The sequence below is a fragment of the Coregonus clupeaformis genome, chromosome 26 (genome assembly GCF_020615455.1).
Source record: "Coregonus clupeaformis isolate EN_2021a chromosome 26, ASM2061545v1, whole genome shotgun sequence".
NCBI lineage: Eukaryota > Metazoa > Chordata > Actinopteri > Salmoniformes > Salmonidae > Coregonus > Coregonus clupeaformis.
In genome coordinates, this window is record NC_059217.1 from 7,885,050 (window position 1) to 7,909,979 (window position 24,930).

The window sequence follows — 24,930 nt, forward strand, 5'->3', positions numbered from 1 at the left end:
ATTCATATGTCTGTGTGTACCTGGTTCAGACCTGGCCCGTATAAGTCTGTCAGCGTATTTTACTCAAACATAAGAGGTTATAGTCAGAAGACAAGAGTCGTCATGAATGCAATCATTTTATTTTCAAAAGTAAAACAAATAAATATAAAGTAAGCCACTTGGCTTTCTTAAAGTGCATCACAAATACCCCCAACACCCCACCCAGCCCAGTGTCTAATCCATGCTGCCCCGCAGTGATCCTGCCTTCCACTCATAGTTCACTACCATGATGTGCAAAATGATGGTTTTGCCTGTTGTACAAGGAATGCACTGGGGAACTGGAGATAATGACAGATGAGAAATTTAACAGTGAAAACACAGCGCGCTGACTCAAGTCCTTGGCATGTCTGACAATGGAGTGTTCAATAAACATTGCCAAGCAGTGTCAGCCTGAACAAAAACAAAACTGTTACAAGAAAAAATAAACACTGTGCAGTGTCCTTCAAGGCTTCATTCAGCTTAAGGACAGCTTCCCTCTTTGTCCCTTCTGGTGGGCTGACATACCAACACCTCCCAGCTGCCGTCTCTCATAGCAGACGTCTGCAGACTCAGTGAACAGTCTCAGACAAGACAGGAGTGATGGTGACAAACAGGCGGACACCTGTTCACCCCACAGGTCATTACCTCAGTCTGTCAGTGAACATGGGTCAGAGGTCAAAGTTGAGCCTCCATTTTGTCTCTGCTGCTCATCGCAAGTCAGGCTGCTCCAGCCATATTGAGAGGTCCCAAACAAGGCACAGGAATCTTCTCTGCCCTCTTTTCTCCTCATTTAATTTATTTTCAGTAGCCACACTGGACCACGTTGTGTAGTAGACGAACCCAAGTCCTTCTCACACAGAGGTGACAGTCCTGACTTTAGCTGACAGGGCCTGCTTGAAGCGCCTCTTCAGGTCCTGCATGTTGGGGGACTTGGGCCTGGGGATAAGGGGTGAGCGGCCCTTCTTCTCAGCCGCTCCGCTGGAGGTGGTGTGGGAGGACATCAAGGCTGTGGGCTGCTGCTTGGCCATGTGGCAGCACAGCCTGTGGAAGGCCCCATGTACCTGGCTGTAGTCTTCACTGGCTGACACCTCATAGAAGGAGCAACCCAGCGCCGCCGCCAGCAGGGGGCCCTGGTCGGCGTCCACCCGCCTCATATGCAGCAGGTCCGCCTTATTGGCCAGCAGGATGACGGGTGGCATGTTGGCCCCACCTGTTCGGGCCACCAGCTGGTGCAACTGGCCAATCAGGTCAAAGCTATGGCGGTCGGTCACAGAGTAGACCAGCACCACGGCATCGGCCCATTGGATGGAGCAGGTCACATGATCTGGGATGCTGAGGCCATTACCTGTCAGCTGAGGAGAACAAGGAGGAGATCATGGTTAGAGAACTGTTGCATTGGAACCCACATAATGAACGTTATATAATCCACCCTGGACAGCCTCACAGCTATGTGATTTAAATTGAAACCAGACCAAATATTCCCATCATTATGCAACAGGTCTGTTCTACTGAATGGAGTGCTGTAGTCTAGTCAGCCAGTGGGAGTAACTTAACTCCTCTCAAGCCCCTAGCCTACTCTCTCCTGCGGCTGCTGAGTGAGTGAAGGGGAACCAGGTGAGGTTGATTGAGGAGCCAGAAGTGGGGTATCATTTACCCCTGGCTCAGACATCCGCTGAAGGGAATGGGAAATTAGACGGCTAGACTAAAAGTCTCTGTACTTCAGTAATAAAAAACCTGCGGGTTTGGACCAGTGCCCAGACAAGGGAGGGAAGAACTCTACATAGAAATCTCAGAGACTTCTCATAGCCTACTATGGTAATATAACTACTGTAGATACTGATTTGTGGTAGGATTTTATAATTATCTATTCGTAAAACCTCACACTGATCACAGAGAGGCTATGGAAGACTAGCCTACATTATGTTGGTCTGTAGGCACTCAAAAGCAGCCGCCTCGAGCGCTCAATTCAAGCTGAGTGAACGCATTTGGGAACGGTTTGTGTAGCAAAAGGCAGATAGTGAACTTACATCAACACCCGGCGTGTCCTGGACTTGGATGGCTACTTGCTCTCCTCCGTCCACCTGGACCTCTCTTGAATAAAGGTTTCCTGCGTTTCTCTCGTAGTCGCCGATGAAGCGCCTTGTTAGAAACCTTACTACCAGAGCTGGAAGAGAAGAGGATCATAACATAAATTCATCACGTAGTCTATGAATTTACAAAATACATTTCATTAATGCAGTTAACATAAACTAACAAGTTCAAACAGTAAAACGAAAAACTGTTGATAAATCCAAATTATTTTTCAATTTACCTGTTTTGCCAACTCCGCTGCCCCCGATCACTGCTATTTTGATGGTCCGGTTGGACGGACACTCTGGGGTCGCAAACTCCGCGATGGTTGACATGTTCTGGATCAGACGCATTTTTACTAAATCCTCGTTCAGTTTTCAATAGGATGCAAAATTCAATTCAGCTCTATCAAATAATGTCTCGGAAGATGGTTTGTAAAGAGCTAACGTAATCCCTGTTATCAGCTTCAGAAACCCACTCTCTTTTCAATCGTTCCTTCAAAATTGGAGCTGACTGTGTGAATACTGCAGGATGTACAAGCCGGTTGGATTTTATAGTGGCAAATAAATGCTCAATGCTGATTGGCTACTGGCAACAGCAGGCTCACTCGGCTCCCTGCCCTCCTTCACGTGGATCCGCGAGCCAAACACAAGGAGAAAAATAATGCCCCGTGCAACAGGTGTTAACAAAACATCATTTATTTTACAGAAAAAGCGTTAATACCCACTGTAGAGGGACTGGGGCGCTAGTAATTGTCCAAATATATGACATCTTATAATACCTAAAACACGTGAAAGAATGGTGAATGAAATTATAGAATAATTATTGATCCTCAATAGAAACCAAACCTATCGAAAAAGTTATTTAGGCCTAAGTATAAGAAAAATAAGAATATAATGTCCACGTGCACACAGATGCAAATTGCACATATGCAAGGAGAATCTAAAACATCACAGGTAAAGTGTGATCAAACGCACATCCTTTAGTGGGGTGCAGGGCTGGATAAAGTCGATATAAAAGTAAAACAGCCAGCACACTTGTAAGCTCCACCACGTACCTTTATTAATAAACACACAACATTTCGATCCTGCAAGGATCTTCATATTTATTAATAAAGGTGCGTGGTGGAGTTTATGAGTGTATGGGCTGTATTACTTTTATACTATTTCTAAAATATCACAGCACATAGGCTACACAGCAAAGTAGAAAGATATTTGTTTAATAGTTGTCCTATTTAGAGATGCATTGACTGTACTTGTCTGTATAAAACATGCACACAAACATCCAGGTATTTTATGTCTGTCAGTCTGCATGTGCAAAAGTACTGAGAAGATAGCTGTCAGTTCAGTGGCAGCCATCCCTAGTTGTGTAAATGGCATATAACCAGTTCCTTTGTAGGCTACTCCAATAAGTGTTGTGAAATAGATCCATGCTGGTGGTGGTAGGTAATGGGAGCAGTCAGACATGCTCTTGCATGTCCCCAGCCCTCTGCACAGGGGGTTGATGTTCTCTAAACGGAACCCCACCACAGCTATCAGACCCCATGCAAACACACAAAGATGTGAAAGTAGTCTGGCTGACACCTAACTCGAAGTCATCTTGACTTCAGAGTCTGGAAAGGCTCCATGATGTTGTAGGCTATATGTGTCTATAATGATGGGGGCTGTGGTTTTTAACTGATTGGTTCTCCTCTGTGTCTTTCTCACTCAAACACTAACCTAATGCAGCAGGCTCAAACACCCACATGGACAGCCACACACAGGCTCAGAGCGCCGCCCCCTTCCAATACAACATTTGGATTTTCAAATCCAAACAAGGAGATGTCGCAATCCCCTAGGGGGGAAAAAAACTTTTGACAGAACCAATCAAAGCTCAAGCCAACTTCTGTGTGAATACTTCACTAACAAGCCCCCTAACTCCTCAATTATTTACAACCCTCAATTCACAGCAAAGCACTTAAATATTTCCAGAAACAAAGTATACCGAACAAAAATATAAACGCAATATGTAAAGTGTTGGTTTCATGAGCTGATTAAACTGATTAAACAGCATGATCATTACACAGGTGCACCTTGTTAGGTGCTGAGGAGTATTTCTGTCTGTAATAAAGCGCTTTTGTGGGGAAAAACTCATTCTGATTGGCTGGGCTCCCAAGTGGGTGGGCCGATGCCTTCCCAGGCCCACTCATGGCTGCGCCCCTGCCCAGTCATGTGAAATCAATAGATTAGGGCCTACTGAATTTATTCAATTGACTGATTTCCTTATATGAACTGTAACTCAGTAAAACCGTTGAAATTGTTGCATGTTGCGTTTATATTTTTGCTCAGTATAACTCAAGTTCAGTAGCATAATGACTTTAAGCCTTCACTTTTTTTCTTAATTTTTTCCAACTTTGACTTTCTTTTGCTCACTTTGTGTGTGTGCTTGCGCTCATGTTTATGTCTGTAGCATGTGCAGCAGCAGGAGCGTAAGTTCCTGTGGTGATAGAGCAGTGTTTCAAAAGAAAGCATTTTGTCTGTCTTTATTGTGTCTACTACAATTACTGCTGTTGAATAACCTACTTTTAACCTATCCCTTTTCTTTGCCCCACTTTTTATGTATCCCTCTATCCCTTCACCCACAAGCCCTCTCCCTCTCTCTCTCCCCCCATCTTTCATCCGCGTTCATGCGTCTGCCTCTTGAGGTATGTTGGCAGCCGGTTGTAGTGTGATTATGGTCTGGTATGTATTTTTTATAAGAGCCCTGATGACAGGCGGGGGCACTGAAATATAAAATGAAGGCCTAGGATTCATCAGCAGACAGGTCCCTGCTAGCTGCACAGCACAGCATGTCACCAGCCCACCTCATCACATCACAAACACCCAGCAGCCCATCCCCCCGTGCCCCATAGGATGGCTCTGTGTTTACCATGCCCATAATCAGCATGTGAGCTGCAACTTTGCACTGTCACAATAACGGCTTCATAATTGTAGCTGCAGGATCTATGTTGGTTATATAGTAATCTCTGCACCCAGAACCAAATTGCAATGAGCTCAGTGTTCCCCGGCCTGTCCGAGGTGTTGCGTTAGCAGGTCTAGGTGCCTGTTAGCCTAATGAAGGGCTGGTGATATCCACTCATTAGCTCCATAAAGACACGTCTGATACGCTGTGAGCCTGTGTCATTCACATAAAGAGGTTTTAAGGTGTCAGGACATCCATCCATATAACATCTCACTTAGGGCATACAGCACATGTCCTATTATGATATTATGTACATTGTTAATTGACAAAGTTAATTGATTGTGTTTTTCTGAATGTGGGTCATAAACCTTCCCATTATTGGGTGTAGGATATTGTGATACATACAACCTGGCAGTAAATCAATTGCTCCTCATAATGAACTATAAGGATAGTTGTTGTTACTGTTTTAGAGAGATATACTGTAACATGACAATGCATTTCAGTTTACGTTATTGTGTTAAGAGCATGAGTGTGAATGAGCTCCCTCAGGTACATAGTGCTGCGTAGTTTTGTGCATTGGGCTGAAAGTTAATTTTCACTGAGAGATGGAAAGAGAAACACATTCAAATAAATGTGCATATAAAGAGCAGACAATTAGCCAGAGAGAATAAACATAACGTGAGTAGAACAAGGAATAAACTAGGGATAGGGGTGTCACTCACACGGTGGTGACAATGGAAGGCTAGAGGGGACAGAATGGGGGTGGTCTCTAGTTGGGGTGTGGACCCTCGAGGGGACAGGGGGCTTCCATGGAGCAGCAGGGGAGTGTCAGGGTAATTGGGCTGGTGGAGGGGGAAGGGGGAGGGAGTGATGTGTGGGGTATTCTCAGAAGGATGTTTGTTGACACAGAGGTGAAGACTGATTTCCCGTGGTGGGGAATGGAAGTGCCCCGCCTTTTACACTCTCCCCAAAGAGGAGAGGCATTCATTAAGGCCATAGACTGGGCCTCAGTACACAAATGCATTGATCTGGTGGACAGGGACATGATGTTATGCTTTGGGTCACACCTGTTAAAGGATGCGCTATGCAGAAATCGCTCCGCCATTTCCTGGTTGCTAAAATTCTAATAGTTTGCCTAATTTCTGTTTATGTGACAAAACAAGCAAGTATAGTGTAGAGAATCATTGTACCATCTAAACCGCTGTGAAATATATTTTCCATAAGCAAAAAATATTGTATTTTCAGCTGTTTGAAGCTGGTGGACAAAACCGAAAGTAAAAAACGTAAGCACAGGAAGCGTAGAAGTAGTGCATATAGAACAGATCTATCGCTTCTTAGACCTGCTTTCAATGACAATGACAGATCTATAACTCACATTGCTATGTGGATTTGGTCGGGTCGCCCAAAATGTTACATATTGCAGCTTTAAGTCTGGGTGATGTATGATTTGTGTATCATAATATGGATGTTGGTGATATGCAAATCATCAGATTTCATCCCTCTCATGACAAAACAGAACATTTTCAAAATGGAAGCTGTGCCACGTAAACGTGTCCACTATCAACACTCATATAGTCCTTTTGATAATTGTTGAAATTATTGTGATATGGATGCCCATACTGCCCAGCCCCTAGCCCTAATACATGTAACAGCGTCAGTGCCAATGTTTAGGGTAATACCTGTAACCCTGCCAACGCCTGATATCTGATATCAGTAGGATGTGTGCCATCCTTAATGTTTTTCCCACAAGATTCCTAAGCAAATGCAAAAAGCAGGGGGTATTTGGAAAACAGAAAAATAAGGAATAGCTCTTTTCACTTATTTGTTTATATCTCTCACAAATGCGTTAGCATTTGCAATGACCAATAGAAATTCTTTTGACCTATTTGTCACAGCAGCTCTCGGCCTGGACAAAGGAAGAGAGGTTGTTTATTCTTATTGAAATGTAAAGATTCAAACATGTTGGCAATTTGCATAGTCCTGCATGTCAACAAAGAGGCTGGGGGGATGAGGGTGGTGGTGGGGGGATGTGTGCTGCTATGCTACTGAGTCTGAATTACAATAGCCCCCCTACTCTCAGGAATGTGCCCAAGGCTCTTACAGTGTAAAAGTATTAAAAATATATATATATTTATATATTTTTATTGGCCCATTCACCCCCCCAATAAATAACTTTTACAGCTTTACTTTTTTTGTTACATTTGTCACGTTGTCTAATGATTTTATTTTTATTTATTTTTTTCACCTTTATTTAACCTGGTAAGCCAGTTGAGAACAAGTTCTCATTTACAACTGCGACCTGGCCAAGATAAAGCAAAGCAGTGCGATAAAAACAACAACACAGAGTTACATATGGGGTAAAACAAAACATAAAGTCAAAAATACAACATAAAATATATATACAGTGTGTGCAAATGTAGCAAGTTATGGAGGTAAGGCAATAAATAGGCTATAGTGCAAAATAATTACAATTAGTATTAACACTGGAATGATAGATGTGCAAGAGATGATGTGCAAATAGAGATACTGGGGTGCAAATGAGCAAAATAAATAACAATATGGGGATGAGGTAGTTGGGTGGGCTAATTTCAGATGGGCTGTGTACAGGTGCAGTGATCGGTAAGGTGCTCTGACAACTGATGCTTAAAGTTAGTGAGGGAGATAAGAGTCTCAGCTTCAGAGATTTTTGCAATTCGTTCCAGTCATTGGCAGCAGAGAACTGGAAGGAATGGCGGCCAAAGGAGGTGTTGGCTTTGGGGATGACCAGTGAGATATACCTGCTGGGGCGCATACTACGGGTGGGTGTTGCTATGGTGACCAATGAGCTAAGATAAGGCGGGGATATGCCTAGCAGTGATTTATAGATGGCCTGGAGCCAGTGGGTTTGGCGACGAATATGTAGTGAGGACCAGCCAACAAGAGCGTACAGGTCACAGTGGTGGGTAGTGTATGGGGCTTTGGAGACAAAACGGATGGCACTGTGATAGACTACATCCAACTTGCTGAGTAGAGTGTTGGAGGCTATTTTGTAAATGACATCGCCGAAGTCAAGGATCGGTAGGATAGTCAGTTTTACGAGGGCATGTTTGGCAGCATGAGTGAAGGAGGCTTTGTTGCAAAATAGGAAGCCGATTCTAGATTTAACTTTGGATTGGAGATTCTTAATGTGAGTCTGGAAGGATAGTTTACAGTCTAACCAGACACCTAGGTATTTGTAGTTGTCCACATACTCTAGGTCAGACCCGTCGAGAGTAGTGATTCTAGTCGGGTGGGCAGGTGCCAGCAGCGTTCGATTGAAGAACATGCGTTTAGTTTTACTAGTGTTTAAGAGCAGTTGGAGGCTACTGAAGGAGTGTTGTATGGCATTGAAGCTCGTTTGGAGGTTTGTTAACACAGTGTCCAATGAAGGGCCAGATGTATACAAAATGGTGTCGTCTGCGTAGAGGTGGATCTGAGAGTCACCAGCAGCAAGAGCGACATCATTGATATACACAGAGAAAAGAGTCGGCCCAAGAATTGAACCCTGTGGCACGCCCATAGAGACTGCCATAGGTCCAGACAACAGGCCCTCTGATTTGACACATTGAACTCTATCTGAGAAGTAGTTGGTGAACCAGGCGAGGCAGTCATTTGAGAAACCAAGGCTATTTAGTCTGCCAATAAGAATGCGGTGGTTGACAGAGTCGAAAGCCTTGGCCAGGTCGATGAAGACGGCTGCACAGTACTGTCTATTATCGATCGCGGTTATAATATTGTTTAGGACCTTGAGCGTGGCTGAGGTGCACCCATGTCCAGCGAAACTGGATTGCATTTCGGAGAAGGTACGGTGGGATTCGAAATGGTCGGTGATCTGTTTGTTAACTTGGCTTTCAAAAACGTTCGAAAGGCAGGGTAGGATGGATATAGGATATGAAGAGAGGCGGAGGAATACGTATTAGGGGTTTTATTTACTCCACCCAACACGTATATATATACAAAAGGGATGTAACCCAAACAAAGAGCGAGGTGTAACCTCTACACAATACAAGACTCGTAAACAACAAGAGCACTATACATGGTACGGACATGGGACAATAATCGACAAGGTCAATGGGGAACAGAGGGCACATATATACACATACTAATCAGGGGGAATGGGAACCAGGTGTGCGTAATGAGACAAGACAGTCCAGGGTTGGTGGTAATGATCCATGTCAGCGACGGCTAGAAAGCCGGTGACGTAAACCTCTGGAACTGGTGAACGGAATGAGCAGCAGTACCGGGGGATCCGTGACAACATTGTACACATATTTTACATACATGGCACTTTTTTTACACAGTAGTTGGAAAAATATAGTTATTTGATATACAGTGCCCTCCGTAATGATTGGGACAGTAAAGCATGTTTTCTTCTTTTGTCTCTATACTTCAAAAGTTTGGATTTTAAATTAAACAATGACTATGAGGTTACAGTGCAGACTGTCAACTTTAATTTGAGGGTATTTTCATCCATATCGGGTGAACTGTTTAGAAATTACAACACTTTTTGTACATAGTCCCCACCCCCTTTTAGGGGAGCAAAAGTATTGAGATAAATTCACTTACAGTACTAGTCATACGTTTGGACACACCTACTCAGTCCAGGGTTTTTCTTTATTTTTACTATTTTCTACATTGTAGAATAATAGTGAAGACATCAAAACTATGAAATAACACATATGGAATCATGTAGTAACCAAAAAAGTGTTAAACAAATCAAAATATATTTTATATTTGAGATTCTTTGTTGTCACGTTCGTTGATGAACGGGTCAGACCAAGGCGCAGCGTGATATGCATACATGTTTATTTGAACCGAATAACCAACGACAAAACAACAAACGAAACGTGAAGTCCAAGGTACACAAACAACATACCTAACACAGAACAAGATCCCAAAACCCACTAGTGCCAATAGGCTGCCTAAGTATGGTCCCCAATCAGAGACAACGAGCGACAGCTGCCTCTGATTGAGAACCACACTGGCCAACATAGATCTAGACATACTAAAATATACAACATAGACAATCACAACATAGAAAACCACACCCTGACTCAACAAATAAGAGTCGTCGTCCCCCCCCAAAGGTGCGGACTCCGACCGCACAACCTTTACTTAACAGGATAGGGGCCGGCTCCTGGCGTGACCACCACCTATTCTCCGCCTCCCTGTTGCGCCCCTGGTCTGGTCTGGACCTCGGCGCGCTGCTTCCCCTCTCCTTCCTCCCACTATACTCCAAGCCCTGTCTGGACCCTGGTGTGGGAGACCCCGAACCTGGAGAGGGGCTGACGTCTGGGTCTGGACTGGAGCCGCTGACCGGAGCTGGACCGGGCACCGGTGGAGCGGACTGCTCAGGCTCCGGACTGGAGCCGCTGACCGGAGCTGGACTGGGCACCGGTGGAGTGGACTGCTCTAGCTCCGGAGTGGAGCCGCTGACCGGATCTGGCCTGGACCCCGGTGGAGCGGACTACTCTGGCTCCAGAGTGGAGCCGCTGACCGGAGCTGGACTGGACCCCGGTGGAGTGGACTGCTCTAGCTCCGGAGTGGAGCAGCTGACCGGAGCTGGATCAGGCACCGGTGGAGTGGACTGCTCTGGCTCCGGACTGGAGCTGCTGACTGGTGCCGGACCAGGCACCGGTGGAACGGGCACGGGCCGTGCCGGACTGGACACACTCACCACTGGTCTGGTGCGAGGAGCAGGCACGGGCCAAACCGGACTAGGAACATGCACCACTGGCTTGGTGCGAGGAGCAGGAACAGGCCGGGCCGGACTGGCGACACGCACCACTGGCTTGGTGCGAGAAGCAGGAACAAGCCGGGCTGGCGATGCGCACCACTGGCTTGGTGCGAGGGACAGGAACAGGCCGGACCGGGCTGGCGACGCGCACCACTGGCTTGGTGCGAGGGGCAGGAACAGGCCGGGCCGGGCTGGCGACGCGCACCACTGGCTTGGTGCGAGGGGCAGGAACAGGCCGGGCCGGGCTGGCGACGCGCACCACTGCCTTGGTGCGAGGAGCAGGAACAGATTTGCAACTTTTCTGTTTACACTATCCTTACTTTAGCCTTGGATGTGGTGTGACTAAAGCCACATTCCTGCTTCATGTGTGTGTGTGTGCAGCTATTAGCATACTGTAAATACCATAGTATCTAGACAAACAAAATAAGTATAGTAATTCAAACTATACTGGATCTTCTCATCTAAACTATATTGCACATAATGTTGCACACTTGATAAATGCAACGATTCACAAATGTGTGGACATTTTTAAAGCCTCAATTTGGCTAACAGAGCAAAAGTGGCCGTCTCTGTTTTGATATAAAGATGAGGGATAGGCCTGGAGAAATGTAACAACTCACAAAATCATAGAAAGAGCTATGGATGCAAGGACATTAAATAAAAAGTATAGTTTTAACCATGTTTTGAGGCTATACAGTGTTTGTTTACATTTACATTGTTTACAAACATTGGAGTAAAACAAGCTTATATTTTGGGTTCTGATGGAGTATGACAGTTAAACTAAGCTCATGAGGCATTTATACGTTATATTTTTCAAGAATCAATAGGTATATATAATTAAAGTACAAAAATTAAGAAAACTGTCATTCATTTGGATTTTTTTGCCGAGGGAGTTTTAAGGCGTCTGCATACTGGGTTTGGTTTGGTACTAGCAGAACTCAGCTAGGTGAAGTGAATGTCTGTCCCTCGCTTACTCCCTTAAAAGACCCTAGCTTGAAAAATGAGAAAAAAACAGCAATAGGACTGTTTGTCCATCTTGAGACGCCGTAGCTAAAATAACTCAATAAATCTATCACTATTTTTGACGATTTAGCAGAGGAGATCTTAACAGCATAATTTTACATCTAACTAAGATGTTTGGTGCAGTATTTCTCAAGTGAAAAAATGTGCATGAAAATGAGTCTTCTCTTGTTGAATGACAACAAACACTTCATTGAAGAATCCCTACTGTTGACCAATCACCGACGAAGGGGCGTAGACTAAAGCTACCAAACTTCGGCTTGCCTTGAGAAATGTTTTTGTGTGCACGAACAACCGAAAAATCCCTTGCCAAAGACCAAAACTAATAAAAATGTCACAAAATGTAATCATAATATATGCACAAACTGTTTCAGATGGGAAGTATGTGGACGCCTTTAGTTGCGCAATTTTAGCTAAGGTGTTTGGTGCAGTATTTCTCAAGTTGGCTGTTTATGACTCCTTCACACACACAGACACACACACACACACACACACACACACACACACACACACACACACACACACACACACACACACACACACACATAATCTAGCTCTATCAAACATAGCAACTGGAGTTGTAAAGTGATTACAGCTGCACAGGGAAGATAAGGAAGCACAGACAACAGTAGATACTCTCTCTACACACACAGTCCTGCAGATCATGTCGGGACGCAGAGCTAAGGGACTGAGATTTATGGGTTTAGGCGACTGTCGAAGGCCGTCGTTTAGCTGGTAATTTAGCTGTGCCCCTGGGGCCCTGTCCGTCTAGCCTGCTTTACATTTGTGGCCTGGTCTGGTCTGCTTCTAGAGGGGTACAACTAGGACTTCTGTTTTCAGACACAGAGGTTCCCTAGGGGCTGCCTCTGGGCCAGCTCTTCTCTGTTCTGTAGAGGATGGTGGTTACGGTCTGAAGAAGAGAGGGGGAAGCAGACCCTGGACCAGCACTTTTGGGCAGATCTTCCTTTGTGGTCCACTTTAGGCTTTATGCTTTATATTCATATGGGTTATAAATCTCCATCAGACAGACAGGCAGAGTGGGTTATAAATCTCCATCAGACAGACAGGCAGAGTGGGTTATAAATCTCCATCAGACAGACAGGCAGAGTGGGTTATAAATCTCCAGACAGACAGGCAGAGTGGGTTATAAATCTCCATCAGACAGACAGGCAGACAGAGTGTTATCAATCTCCATCAGACAGACAGACAGAGTGGGCTATAAATCTCCATCAGACAGGCAGAGTGGGTTATAAATCTCCATCAGACAGACAGGGAGAGTGGGTTATAAATCTCCATCAGACAGGCAGGCAGAGTGGGTTATAAATCTCCATCAGACAGACAGGCAAAGTGGGTTATAAATCTCCATCAGACAGACAGACGGACAGACAGGCAGAGTGGGTAATACATCTCCATCAGACAGACAGGCAAAGTGGGTTATAAATCTCCATCAGACAGACAGACGGACAGACAGGCAGAGTGGGTAATAAATCTCCATCAGACAGACGGGCAGAGTGGGTTATAAATCTCCATCAGACAGACAGAGTGGGTTATAAATCTCCATCAGACAGACAGGCAAAGTGGGTTATAAATCTCCATCAGACAGACAGGCAAAGTGGGTTATAAATCTCAATCAGACAGACAGGCAAAGTGGGTTATAAATCTCCATCAGATAGACAGACAGAGTGGGTTATAAATCTCCATCAGACAGGCAGGCAAAGTGGGTTATAAATCTCCATCAGACAGACAGACAGACAGAGTGGGTTATAAATCTCCATCAGACAGACAGGGAGAGTGGGTTATAAATCTCCATCAGACAGACAGACAGAGTGGGTTATAAATCTCCATCAGAAAGACAGGCAAAGTGGGTTATAAATCTCCATCAGACAGACAGACGGACAGACAGGCAGAGTGGGTAATAAATCTCCATCAGACAGACGGGCAGAGTGGGTTATAAATCTCCATCAGACAGACACAGGCAGAGTGGGTTATACATCTCAATCAGACAGACAGACAGACAGGCAGAGTGGGTAATAAATCTCCATCAGACAGACGGGCAAAGTGGGTTATAAATCTCCATCAGACAGACAGGGAGAGTGGGTTATAAATCTCCATCAGACAGACAGGCAAAGTGGGTTATAAATCTCCATCATACAGACAGGGAGAGTGGGTTATAAATCTCCATCAGACAGACAGACGGACAGACAGGCAGAGTGGGTAATAAATCTCCATCAGACAGACGGGCAGAGTGGGTTATAAATCTCCATCAGACAGACAGGCAAAGTGGGTTATAAATCTCAATCAGACAGACAGGCAAAGTGGGTTATAAATCTCCATCAGATAGACAGACAGAGTGGGTTATAAATCTCCATCAGACAGGCAGGCAAAGTGGGTTATAAATCTCCATCAGACAGACAGACAGACAGAGTGGGTTATAAATCTCCATCAGACAGGCAGAGTGGGTTATAAATCTCCATCAGACAGACAGACAGAGTGGGTTATAAATCTCCATCAGAAAGACAGGCAAAGTGGGTTATAAATCTCCATCAGACAGACAGACGAAAAGACAGGCAGAGTGGGTAATAAATCTCCATCAGACAGACGGGCAGAGTGGGTTATAAATCTCCATCAGACAGACACAGGCAGAGTGGGTTATACATCTCAATCAGACAGACAGACAGACAGACAGACAGACAGGCAGAGTGGGTAATAAATCTCCATCAGACAGACGGGCAAAGTGGGTTATAAATCTCCATCATACAGACAGGGAGAGTGGGTTTTAAATCTCCATCAGATAGACAGACAGAGTGGGTTATAAATCTCCATCAGACAGGCAGAGTGGGTTATAAATCTCCATCAGACAGACAGGCAAAGTGGGTTATAAATCTCCATCAGACAGGCAGACGGACAGACAGGCAGAGTGGGTAATAAATCTCCATCAGACAGACGGGCAGAGTGGGTTATAAATCTCCATCAGACAGACACAGGCAGAGTGGGTTATACATCTCAATCAGACAGACAGGCAAAGTGGGTTATAAATCTCCATCAGACAGACAGACAGACAGGCAAAGTGGGTTATAAATCTCCATCAGACAGGCAGAGTGGGTTATAAATCTCCATCAAACAGACAGGCAAAGTGGGTTATAAATCTCCATCAGACAGACAGACGGACAGACAGGCAAAGTGGGTTATAAATCTCCATCAGACAGACAGACAGACAGGCAAAGTGGGTTATAAATCTCCATCAGACAGACAGGGAGAGTGGGTTATAAATCTCCATCAGACAGGCAGACAGAGTGGGTTATAAATCTCCATCAGACAGACAGACAGAGTGGGTTATAAATCTCCATCAGACAGACAGACAGAGTGGGTTATAAATCTCCATCAGACAGACAGGCAGAGTGGGTTATAAATCTCCATCAGACAGACAGACAGAGTGGGCTATAAATCTCCATCAGACAGACAGGCAGAGTGGGTTATACATCTCCATCAGACAGACAGAGAGAGTGGGTTATAAATCTCCATCAGACAGACAGACGGGCAGAGTGGATTATAAATCTCCATCAGACGGGAAGTGTGGGTTATAAATCTCCATCAGACAGACAGACGGACAGACAGGCAGAGTGGGTAATAAATCTCCATCAGACCGACAGACAGGCAGAGTGGGTTATAAATCTCCATCAGACCGACAGACAGGCAGAGTGGGTTATAAATCTCCATCAGACAGACGGGCAGGCAGAGGAGAAATGAGAGTGCTCCAAAAATCAGACATTCTGTTATAAGAGGCACCAGGGAATAAAGGTTATTTTTGGTAACTTTGCAGCATGTCTTTTTTGTCTGATTCAAACAGAGTTGCATGACCCACACTGTGTGTCATCTCTCTGTGTGGTACTCTGTGTGGTACTCTGTGTGGTACTGCGTCATTACTCTGTCACAGCAGTCCCCCTCCCATCACAGTCACTGTCCTCCTCACAGGAAAGAGGTGACCTAGCTAAACAGCACACTGGTGCTATGTCACGTTCGTCGTGTAAAGGATTGGACCAAGGTGCAGCGTGGTATGCGTACATGTTTAATTATAATAATAAACACTTGACAAAATAACAAAGCAACTGAACGTGAAGTTCTAAAGGCTATACATCAAACAAGCCAAACAAACCGAAACAAGATCCCACAACTAAAGGTAGGCAAAATGGCTGCCTAAGTATGATCCCCAATCAGAGACAACGATCGACAGCTGCCTCTGATTGGGAACCACACCAGGCCAACATAGAAATAGAAAACATAGAATCTATCAACATTCACACCCTGACCAAACTAACTAGAGAATACCAGGCTCTCAAGGTCAGGGCGTGACATGCTACGAGCCAAAACATCCCCATCACCAGAGCTTTTGAATCCTATTTGGACAGGTTCTCGTTTGTATTTATTTACGTAATTATTTAGTTGCAGAATTTGCCTGCTCGCTGTTGTTACAAGCAGATGCCACACTTTATAACCATGAACCGCTAAGGAAGGTTTTGTCTGTCCAGTGTCTAATCACAGACTAAAGGTTAATGTGTTAACTCACAGAGGCTCACTCTTGGGTCCTGTCAATATATTCTGTTACTTAAAGAATAGAGCAGTTTTACTATGGATTTAACACCTGTGGACAGAGGGCTGATCACACATGAACATGCACCAACATATATGCCAAAATAATTATAGTTATGTATGTATTTAACTCATGTTAGAGAAAATATGAACTTGTCTTGAGGGGACTCTACATCCAAATGTCCACCACCGTACACTACAGGTGACCCAGATATGAAAGCGGCACGTTTAAGGACACAGAGCAGTGGAGCGTGCTATGAGGTGACTGACACGTTTTGAACATGATGGGGTTGAAAAATGAAATATGAGAAGTTTGTTTGTCGCATCGGTCTGTTGAGCTCTCTGAATGGAGACCAGACACAAACAATGGCACTCATAAACGTGCTGCAGCATGCTGCGGTGCTCTGCAGGTTTTCAATTAAGTTTTGGTTTAGTTTGATTTAGTTCAGTATGGTCAATAGTCATGTTCGTTTTCAGATATCTGCAGTCCAACTACGATATCAATAATATTGTTTGCTACATTCTATGATTATTTTATTTTCTCTGTCCCTCCCCTGTCCTGTGTTTCCCTAGCTGTAGAACCAGAGCTCAGTGAATAGGGTTGATGAATCTCCTTTTAGATGGAAGGCAGTGTGGCTCCACTTCACAGGTCAGGCCACGGACCTCATCTCCTCTTAAAGTGATGAATTACTTCTCATTTCTCTTCTTCATCCTGGGTGAGGTCTCGGATTCAGGAGCCCTCAAATTGCACCAATCATTGTGTGGAGAAGAGAAAAGAGAGTAATTGCCTGTGACGTGAAGCAGCTTTAGTCTCAGTCAGCCTTCACCCAGAGGAGAGGAGAGTAGTCATGTGGGGGAAATCCTTTCAAATTCACTGATAGATAGTTTAATCTGTGCCCCTGGCCTAGTTTAATGTAATTCATTTAGGAAAACAATTGTTGTTGTTGTATTTTTTTTTTTTGGGGGTCTTATTTATACACACATACACATACTGACACATCCAATAAACACACACACAAGGTGTAAACACTCAGTCAAATGGATACTGTGTAGGCTACACACACACACACACACACAGACACACACACACATCCTCCCCCTAGTCTGTGTGTAGTGTTGACGAGGCTGATTCAGAGAGATGAGTCTCTGTCTAGAATCCCAAGGTCATTCTCTGACGGTTCCTGTGTGCGTGTGTGTTTGTGTCAGTGTGTCAGCGGAAGCGCAACACTCGTAGGAGGTCAATGAAAATCTCTACGTCTGAGTTTCAAATTCTCACCTGCAACAGTGCTTCTGCATGAATTGATATGTTTGACATTTTTTATCTGCTTTAGAGGCATTGCAGAGCACAAATAAAGTATTTTTCTCACAAGACTGTTGCTCACAGTTATCTTTTATGAATAAACCCAAATTACATGTATATGTAGCTGTTTCCAAGAATGTGTGTGGTTGTGTGTCTTGATGTGTGTCTGGTTGTGTGTCTTGATGTGTGTGTGGTTGTGTGTCTTGATGTATGTGTGGTTCTGTGTTTGGTTGTGTGGCTGTTCCATTTCCACTTTGCTGAGTGGACAGCGGGTAACGCTGAAGGTTCATGCCTCTTAAGCCCACCACAGGCGGTATCTGGAGGCCAGTAAGTGCACGTTCTTTCTCCCGACCCGGCCGGGCCCGGCTCTCACTAACACATTCTCAGCAGCACCAATTTCATCTGAGGCAGAGACGAGGTGCGACCAGGCCATTAACACACCGCAGAGTGAGAAAAGGAAAATAGCCTGGTGCGAGGTGCCTCCAGGCAATAAAGGGGGACTGGATTCAATGTTCTGGGTGGATACACCATGTACCCCTTCAGAGAATTGACAGCTGGTACCAGGGGAGACGAGATGAGATGTGCGTCAGATACGCCCCTCAGAGCTGAACCACTCAGCACATAACACTTAAGTTCCCCTCGTCCTTACCGAAACACGCCTGGTGTCTGAGAGGGGCTCGCTGTGCCTGCAAAACGGATTCACATGGTGCTGCATTTTACCCCTGGGGAGAGAGAGCATGCCCAGCCATTTGATTAACCTAACGTGAGTGTGTAAGACAAGAAATCATGGATCCCCAAATCTCTATATCCCTCTAGATTACATTAGAGGTATATAAGAATAATGTTTATGTGGTACGTCCTCTCCACCTGGCACAGTAACAGAGTTAAGGCAGTTCAAGGCAGTAGAAATTGGGTCAGAGCTGCCATGTGCACTGTAAACTGATGCATCCTGATCTGCCCGGTTACTCCAGAGAGTCCCTTATACTAAGAACATAATTGTCTGTAATCAGTTGGTAGAGCATGGCGCTTGCAACGCCAGGGTTGTGGGTTCGTTTCCCACGGGGGGCCAGTATGAAAATGTATGCACTCACTAACTGTAAGTCGCTCTGGATAAGAGCATCTGCTAAATGACTAAAATGTCAAATGTAAGATACTACTGAGCCATTTCAACCTGAACTTTCAGTTGGACTCTTGACAATAGAGGAGGAGGGAAGAGGAGAGCAAACACCACAGATGTCCAAGCTTTATGTATACACCAACAGATGATCAGTATCTCTCCCTCATTACTACTCCATGGAAACTCTTCATGGGGTTATGGAACTGTGTCACTCTCTCATAATACCTCCTAAAAGGTGAGTCACTCACTGCTCACTGTAGGGCTCTCTTAAGAGTGGATCCCCAGACACACAGAGTATGAGTATGCCCATCTCAGATGGACTATGACTAAAGAATATGTTCACTGTCATTGTCCTTAATAGCTGTGGTATGCTGGGGGGAACTTGGGATGTGCTCTATTTAGTCTGGCACCCAGTGATGGAAGGCTTATAGAGTGATAGAGAGAACATGGAGGTAAGCGATAAACACTACTCTCTCCTTCTGATATCCCCACCAACACACTCGGCTGTTTTTGCACGACAGAGAAAGAATGGAGGAAGTTTCTACATTTCAGTTGAATGCATTCAGTTGTACAACTGACTAGGTATCCCCCTTTCCCTTTTATATAAACATGCATGACCTTTTACATTTGGCCTCACACTCACACATAGATGGTCACACTGAACTCCGCTGCTCCCATCTGCTCTCTGATAAAACGAGCACTGAGTGCCTATTGTTCTGCTGTTGCTATGGCAGCGCTGTTGGTCTCTCAGGTGACTGGGGCTGAATGTGTGGCAGCAGCATAGGTGCATTGTGGAGGAGTTGAGACTGACTACGAAGGCATCTGTGGAGTAGGCTGTGACAATGGGCCTTGCCTTTGCTTTCCTGTGTGTGTGCATGTCTCTGGATTACAGATCATTCTGTAACTTTACTGCGGTTTGGCCAGATACCAGTTCAGTATGTCCCCTGCTCTACCTCCTAAATGATAACTCAGGATGGTAACACAGAGATACATTATACAGTACATACCAAGAGGAGGGTTGGCCCCACAGTGTCAGTAGCTCTGGGTCTATAAACACACAGCCGTTCCAGGGTCTGCCACCACCACCTCCACACTGCCTGCCCTGCTCTGCTCTGTTTATAGAAGCAGCTGGGAAGTACGTTGGGAATAGATTCCAGATGGGGCTGATGGAACACTGTGTACCAAAGGCAATAAACACCCCATAGAGTTTGTTTGGAACATACACCTCTCTGCCACTTACTTCCATTCTCTCCATACTATCACTTCCCATCTTGTTTCTTCCTCTCTTCCCTCTCTCTCTCTCTCCATTAGTGTACTGTTAATCAATTTACTGGCATCAGGCTGATGTTTTTTCTGAGCACCCCATTAGTAGGCTACAACATGGCTGCCAAAGAGAGGACTAGAGAATGATCTTGATCATGACTGGAAAACAGTCTGTCTGCCTCTGAGCTAGTCTGAGTGGAGTGGAATTGGTGACCTATGAGAGAGACTCTTAACTAGTCGATCTGTCTGAACAACGGTCCTCTTTGAGAAGGGTACAGGACATATTATCAAAACCATATGAGATCAGACACAGGGAAAAACACACACACACACACTCTCCCTTTGGAATGTCTTGTGGTTGAGGAGAGAGACTGTAATACAGAAGAACACTATTGAACACCAGGCAGACAGAGGCACTATTGACACTGCAATCCAGCCGCAACATAAACAGGATGTAATACTATTACTGTAACCATTACATCCCACCAATTACCAGAGATGCACACCAGCTTTCAAAAGAAAATAAGATGTTTCCCTGTTTACAGTAAGAAAAACAAAACAACTGTAAAAGAGTTTCCACTCCATAGCAGTGTCTCAGTGAAGAGGCAGGTGCCAAGGATAAACAGAATTTCTCATGGGGGGAAGACAACATTTAGGAAATGATACATTACTCAGCTCCTTTTAATGTCTGTAGCAACCCACAACAGGAAGCAGAGGCATCTTAAAGCCTTTCTGAGATTAAACTATTCAACACATTTCTCTAATGACTATTCCAAAGACTAGTGTCATTCCATTATACGCTATGCAATATCATTTATTTTACTAACCTATATATAACTATAATAACCATTTCAATAAAGCTTTCAAACACTTTATCAATGTATATAGTGGCAGGGAAATTAAAACATTTCAAAGTCCATAATATTCAAAGTCCATTAACAGTGACTTGACTAAAATCTGTCTGAATGAAAAAGAACCAGTCAAATCCCTTGATTGAAAAAAGTAGCTATGGAATTTAGCAGCCTGTACTAACATTGGACTATAAAAACAGCTAAATTGTTGTGAGAACATTCTGTTCAGACACAGTGGGGTTAAGAGAACCCAGCAGCTACCATTCTTAATTGTTCCCCTAATTCATAAATAAACCTTGGTACGAACAAGAACCTATCAATCAACACATTCTCAAATAAACCCCTGGTACATTCCAGAGCTCAGGCCAACAATGAGGCTTGACGACTTCATCTAATCTTGGTCATTCCCAGCTCCTCATACCACACAAACTGACAACACTGATGGTGTTGTTTCATTAAATTATTTAAAATGATTTCCCATTTCTCTTGAAGTCTGTTATTTATCAAATCAAATCAAATCAAGCTTTATTTATACAGCACATTTCAGACATGGAATGCAACACAATGTGCTTTACAGGAAAAAACGAATGATAATAAAAACATAAATATTCACTACACAACAAATATAATAGGATAAACAACAAAAGAATAACAATAAAAACTGAAAGAGTAAAAAGCACCCTGAGGAAAAGCAAAGCTAAAAAGGTGTGTTTTAAGATCTCTTTTAAAAATGTCCATAGTTTCGTCTCCCCTCAGGTTCTCTGGCAGGCTATTCCAAAGGCTGGGGGCATAGTAACTAAAGGCTGCCTCTCCATGCCTCTTGGTCAAGGCTTTGGGATAGTTAAAAGGCCAGTGCCAGAGGACCTGAGGGACCTACTGGGTACATTACTTAAAAGCATGTCTGACATTTATTCTTATCTGTTATTTTTCCTTCTTTTTGTTCACATGTAAATGGTAAGGAGATAATTGCTGTCAGAGTGTCGCGAAAGCCCAGAAAAAGCCCATGTTAAAGAAGAGAGACCTGGGGGCCTTGGGCCCTGTGGGGCCTCAGAGAGATTGGTCGCTCCTTCCCTCCTCCTGCCTCTTCATTATTGACGTCTAATTGGTGTTTAGGGTGCATGCTAAAAGCCCATCACCCCTCCTCCCTCCCAAGATACAGGTACTGTGCCACAAGGCATAGCTGTCCTGTGAGAGAGGAAGTATATATTATATATTATTTTTCAGTAAGTCTTCAAAGTGAAACTAGGTAAGATCAAATCCACCCTGCGTCAAACATTAGTTTTCTAATTAGGGGCATCCCACTATCACAGGCTAACCCCTACTCTGCCAATGCTGTTCAGTGTAACTTTTGTAATCTTCCATGATTCTATGAGTTGTCTGTTCACATCCTTCCCCAAAAAGCATGCGTTTACACAGGCAGCCCATGTCTGATCTTTTGCCCAATTATTGGCAAAAGAGCTGATCTGATTAGGCAAAAGACCAATTCATTGAAAATATCAGAATTGAGCTGCCTGTGTAAACGCCGCCTTAGTGTCATGTAGGGTTACACAGTTTAAGGGGTTTTCACAATACCACTCAGAAGTGAAAATGACTTAATGGTTAATGAATGTGTTACATGTACTTAGGTCATGGGATCCTGAAAGTGCCACACATCTCAATGGAGCTCAGATAGGGAGAGGATACCAGATCTTCCAGTATCAGGTGATTAGACAGGCCTGATTAAGTGTAAAGACTCAGCCTCTGTGTTGTAATGCACCAGAAATAATCAATGAAGTCACAACAGATATTTCAAGTGTACAGTACAGTATGTGACAGAAAGCCTTTTGTTGTGCAGTGCATGAGAGGACCTAGGAAATCACAGTTGGTGAAGGTCTTGTCTTTGTTGACTATAAACAGCAGTGGACTGTGAGCCTTTGAAGGGTGATTGTTGTGTCCACACTGATTTGACCACTAGGCGAGGCTGGCCCTGTTCAAATAGCTTTGCAATGCATCCTTTACTTCCGTACAAAGTTATCACTGATCTTAGACAGGCAAAGGAACAATCCACCCTTTCACTTCATACATGATTACACGAGAAGAAGGAAAGAGTGATGCATTAAATAGTATTCATCCTCTAGTCTAGTTAGTGGTTTTCAGTATGACTGATAACTGGCTCTGCAAAGCAGCCAAACCCTAGATGACCTGTGATCAGTACCCCACCATGACAGGCTGGACTGGGCAGAGCAGAAGAGATAGCATGGACTACTACGTTCCCAACCACAGTGCCAACTCGGATCAGTCCACTATCAAAGGTTGGTTTCCCCTTTCATCATCTGCAAACTTGTCATGTCAAACCCGTCCAAACATGAAGACGGAGCAACATCTGAGACATAAAAGCCCTGAAAAAAAGGCATAAACAGCCTTTCAGTTAATCTGGCATACTGTTACTGGACAGGCTTGATGCCAGTTACCACCATGGCTGCACAGTCTCAGTTCTTCTCTCTCCAAACAAGAGACACACTGCAGGGACCATTATGGGGTTTCAGGAGGAAACAGGGGTTGCTATCATAAATAAGGAGTGAGGTTAAACAAGCTACCTGTCTGGTGACGATAGTCTTTTCCAATCTTTCACTTGTCCAATCTGAAGACATCAGGGCACCTGTTCTAGAAAGATGTAAAATAAAGATGTCAATCATCAATGGTTGGTTCCTAGATCTGTTACGATTGTCAAAGTGCAGACAGTAGTGCACATCCTTCACAGCCATTTTAGGTGTGTATGCGGTCCTTCAGAGATGTGTGTTCCTCTCAACAGGTCCAGAGCCAGGGGTGGAGCCCCTGACCCAGGTTGAAGAGAGGGTTGCTCGGTCCCACGGAAATGGCCTTGTGGCACAGACAGCCATGAGTATGCAAAGCTTAGAGGGAATGGGACTCAGTCTCTAGTCGTGGCCATTACTCACCTCATGAGGTCTTTCACACAACCACCGGCACAAGCCCTCTTCATATGACATACTGTATGTACATCTGTGAGTAAAGAGACAGAAAGCTGTTAGAACACATCTTGAACTTTTAAACACCCCTTTTGAAGATGTCCAGCTGCATGGCAAAGATCTAGTTATGATTCTCCCGACAGGATCCAGAGAGGAAGTGGCTTTCAGTACAGGTTTATGAGAGAACTGCTCTACCCCCCTGTGTTCATCCCTTAGAACATTTTAGGTCTTAAAGGAGACTTTAGATTTTTTACAACCAAATCTCTATTTTTGATGTAAATGGAATGTTATAGAAGGTCCAGAAACCTTTTTTGCGATTTCATTTGTTTTTGAGAAACGCACCTCAACCAGTGATTCACTTCCTCATCCTTGTTGTGCAGTACAGGGGCTCGGGAAAAACATGAACAAAACGGAAACACTCTCAGTATGGTGATGCAGGTCTTTAGATGTTGTTCACATGAAATTGTGTCATTCCGAACTTCATCCGCATCGTTATATTCCATTTTGTACGACTCGAGCTGTTTCCCCTATCCAGCTGTTCCATTCTACGTGTAGCCTGCTACTAGAATGGACAGAGAGGTATCGCTCGAGTCGCAACAAAAGTCAATGCAAGTCAATGGTACCTATACTAGCATTTTCCGAATCATGTCCAAATCATCTATAAGTAACTTAATTGAATTACACAATCAATTGTTTGATACTTTAGGATATTAATAGTGAAATGTACAATGTAATTTTGTTTCGATATTTCATTTGTTTAATTAAAATAAGATACCTAGAGCTTTTAAGAGTCAACTGCTCAAAAATGTCAAAATAAAACTAATAAAATAGATTTTAACACACTAATCTTCAGGGGGCATTTTGCCCCATAGAGGGCAAAATGCCCACTTTCTAAAGTTTCTGTTTTTATTGATTAACAAAAAATGTAATTATTCTGCCCACTTATTTCCCTTCAAAATGTATTTGCCTAAGGATAGCCAGTATGCACATATCTAAATCTTAGCAAAAGTAGCTTTTTTGTTTAAAAACATTTTCCTTAAAGC

General features: G+C 44.1%; 1 protein-coding gene and 1 long non-coding RNA gene across 2 annotated transcripts; both read right to left on the minus strand.

Annotated features, from left to right (window-relative positions):
- Positions 1-167: 167 nt before the first annotated feature.
- Positions 168-2,616, minus strand: LOC121539870 (ras-like protein family member 11B). The gene is made up of 3 exons (XM_041848518.2): positions 2,330-2,616; positions 2,046-2,182; positions 168-1,370 (listed from the first exon to the last, which is right to left on the minus strand). The coding sequence occupies exons 1-3, from the start codon at positions 2,439-2,441 to the stop codon at positions 870-872; spliced, it is 750 nt and encodes a 249-aa protein (XP_041704452.1). The 5' UTR covers positions 2,442-2,616; the 3' UTR covers positions 168-869.
- Positions 2,617-21,758: 19,142 nt separating this feature from the next.
- Positions 21,759-24,428, minus strand: LOC121539871. The gene is made up of 4 exons (XR_005995416.1): positions 24,230-24,428; positions 23,858-23,921; positions 23,498-23,564; positions 21,759-23,299 (listed from the first exon to the last, which is right to left on the minus strand). It is a non-coding gene; the product is annotated as an uncharacterized LOC121539871 (long non-coding RNA).
- Between the last annotated feature and the right edge of the window lie 502 nt (positions 24,429-24,930).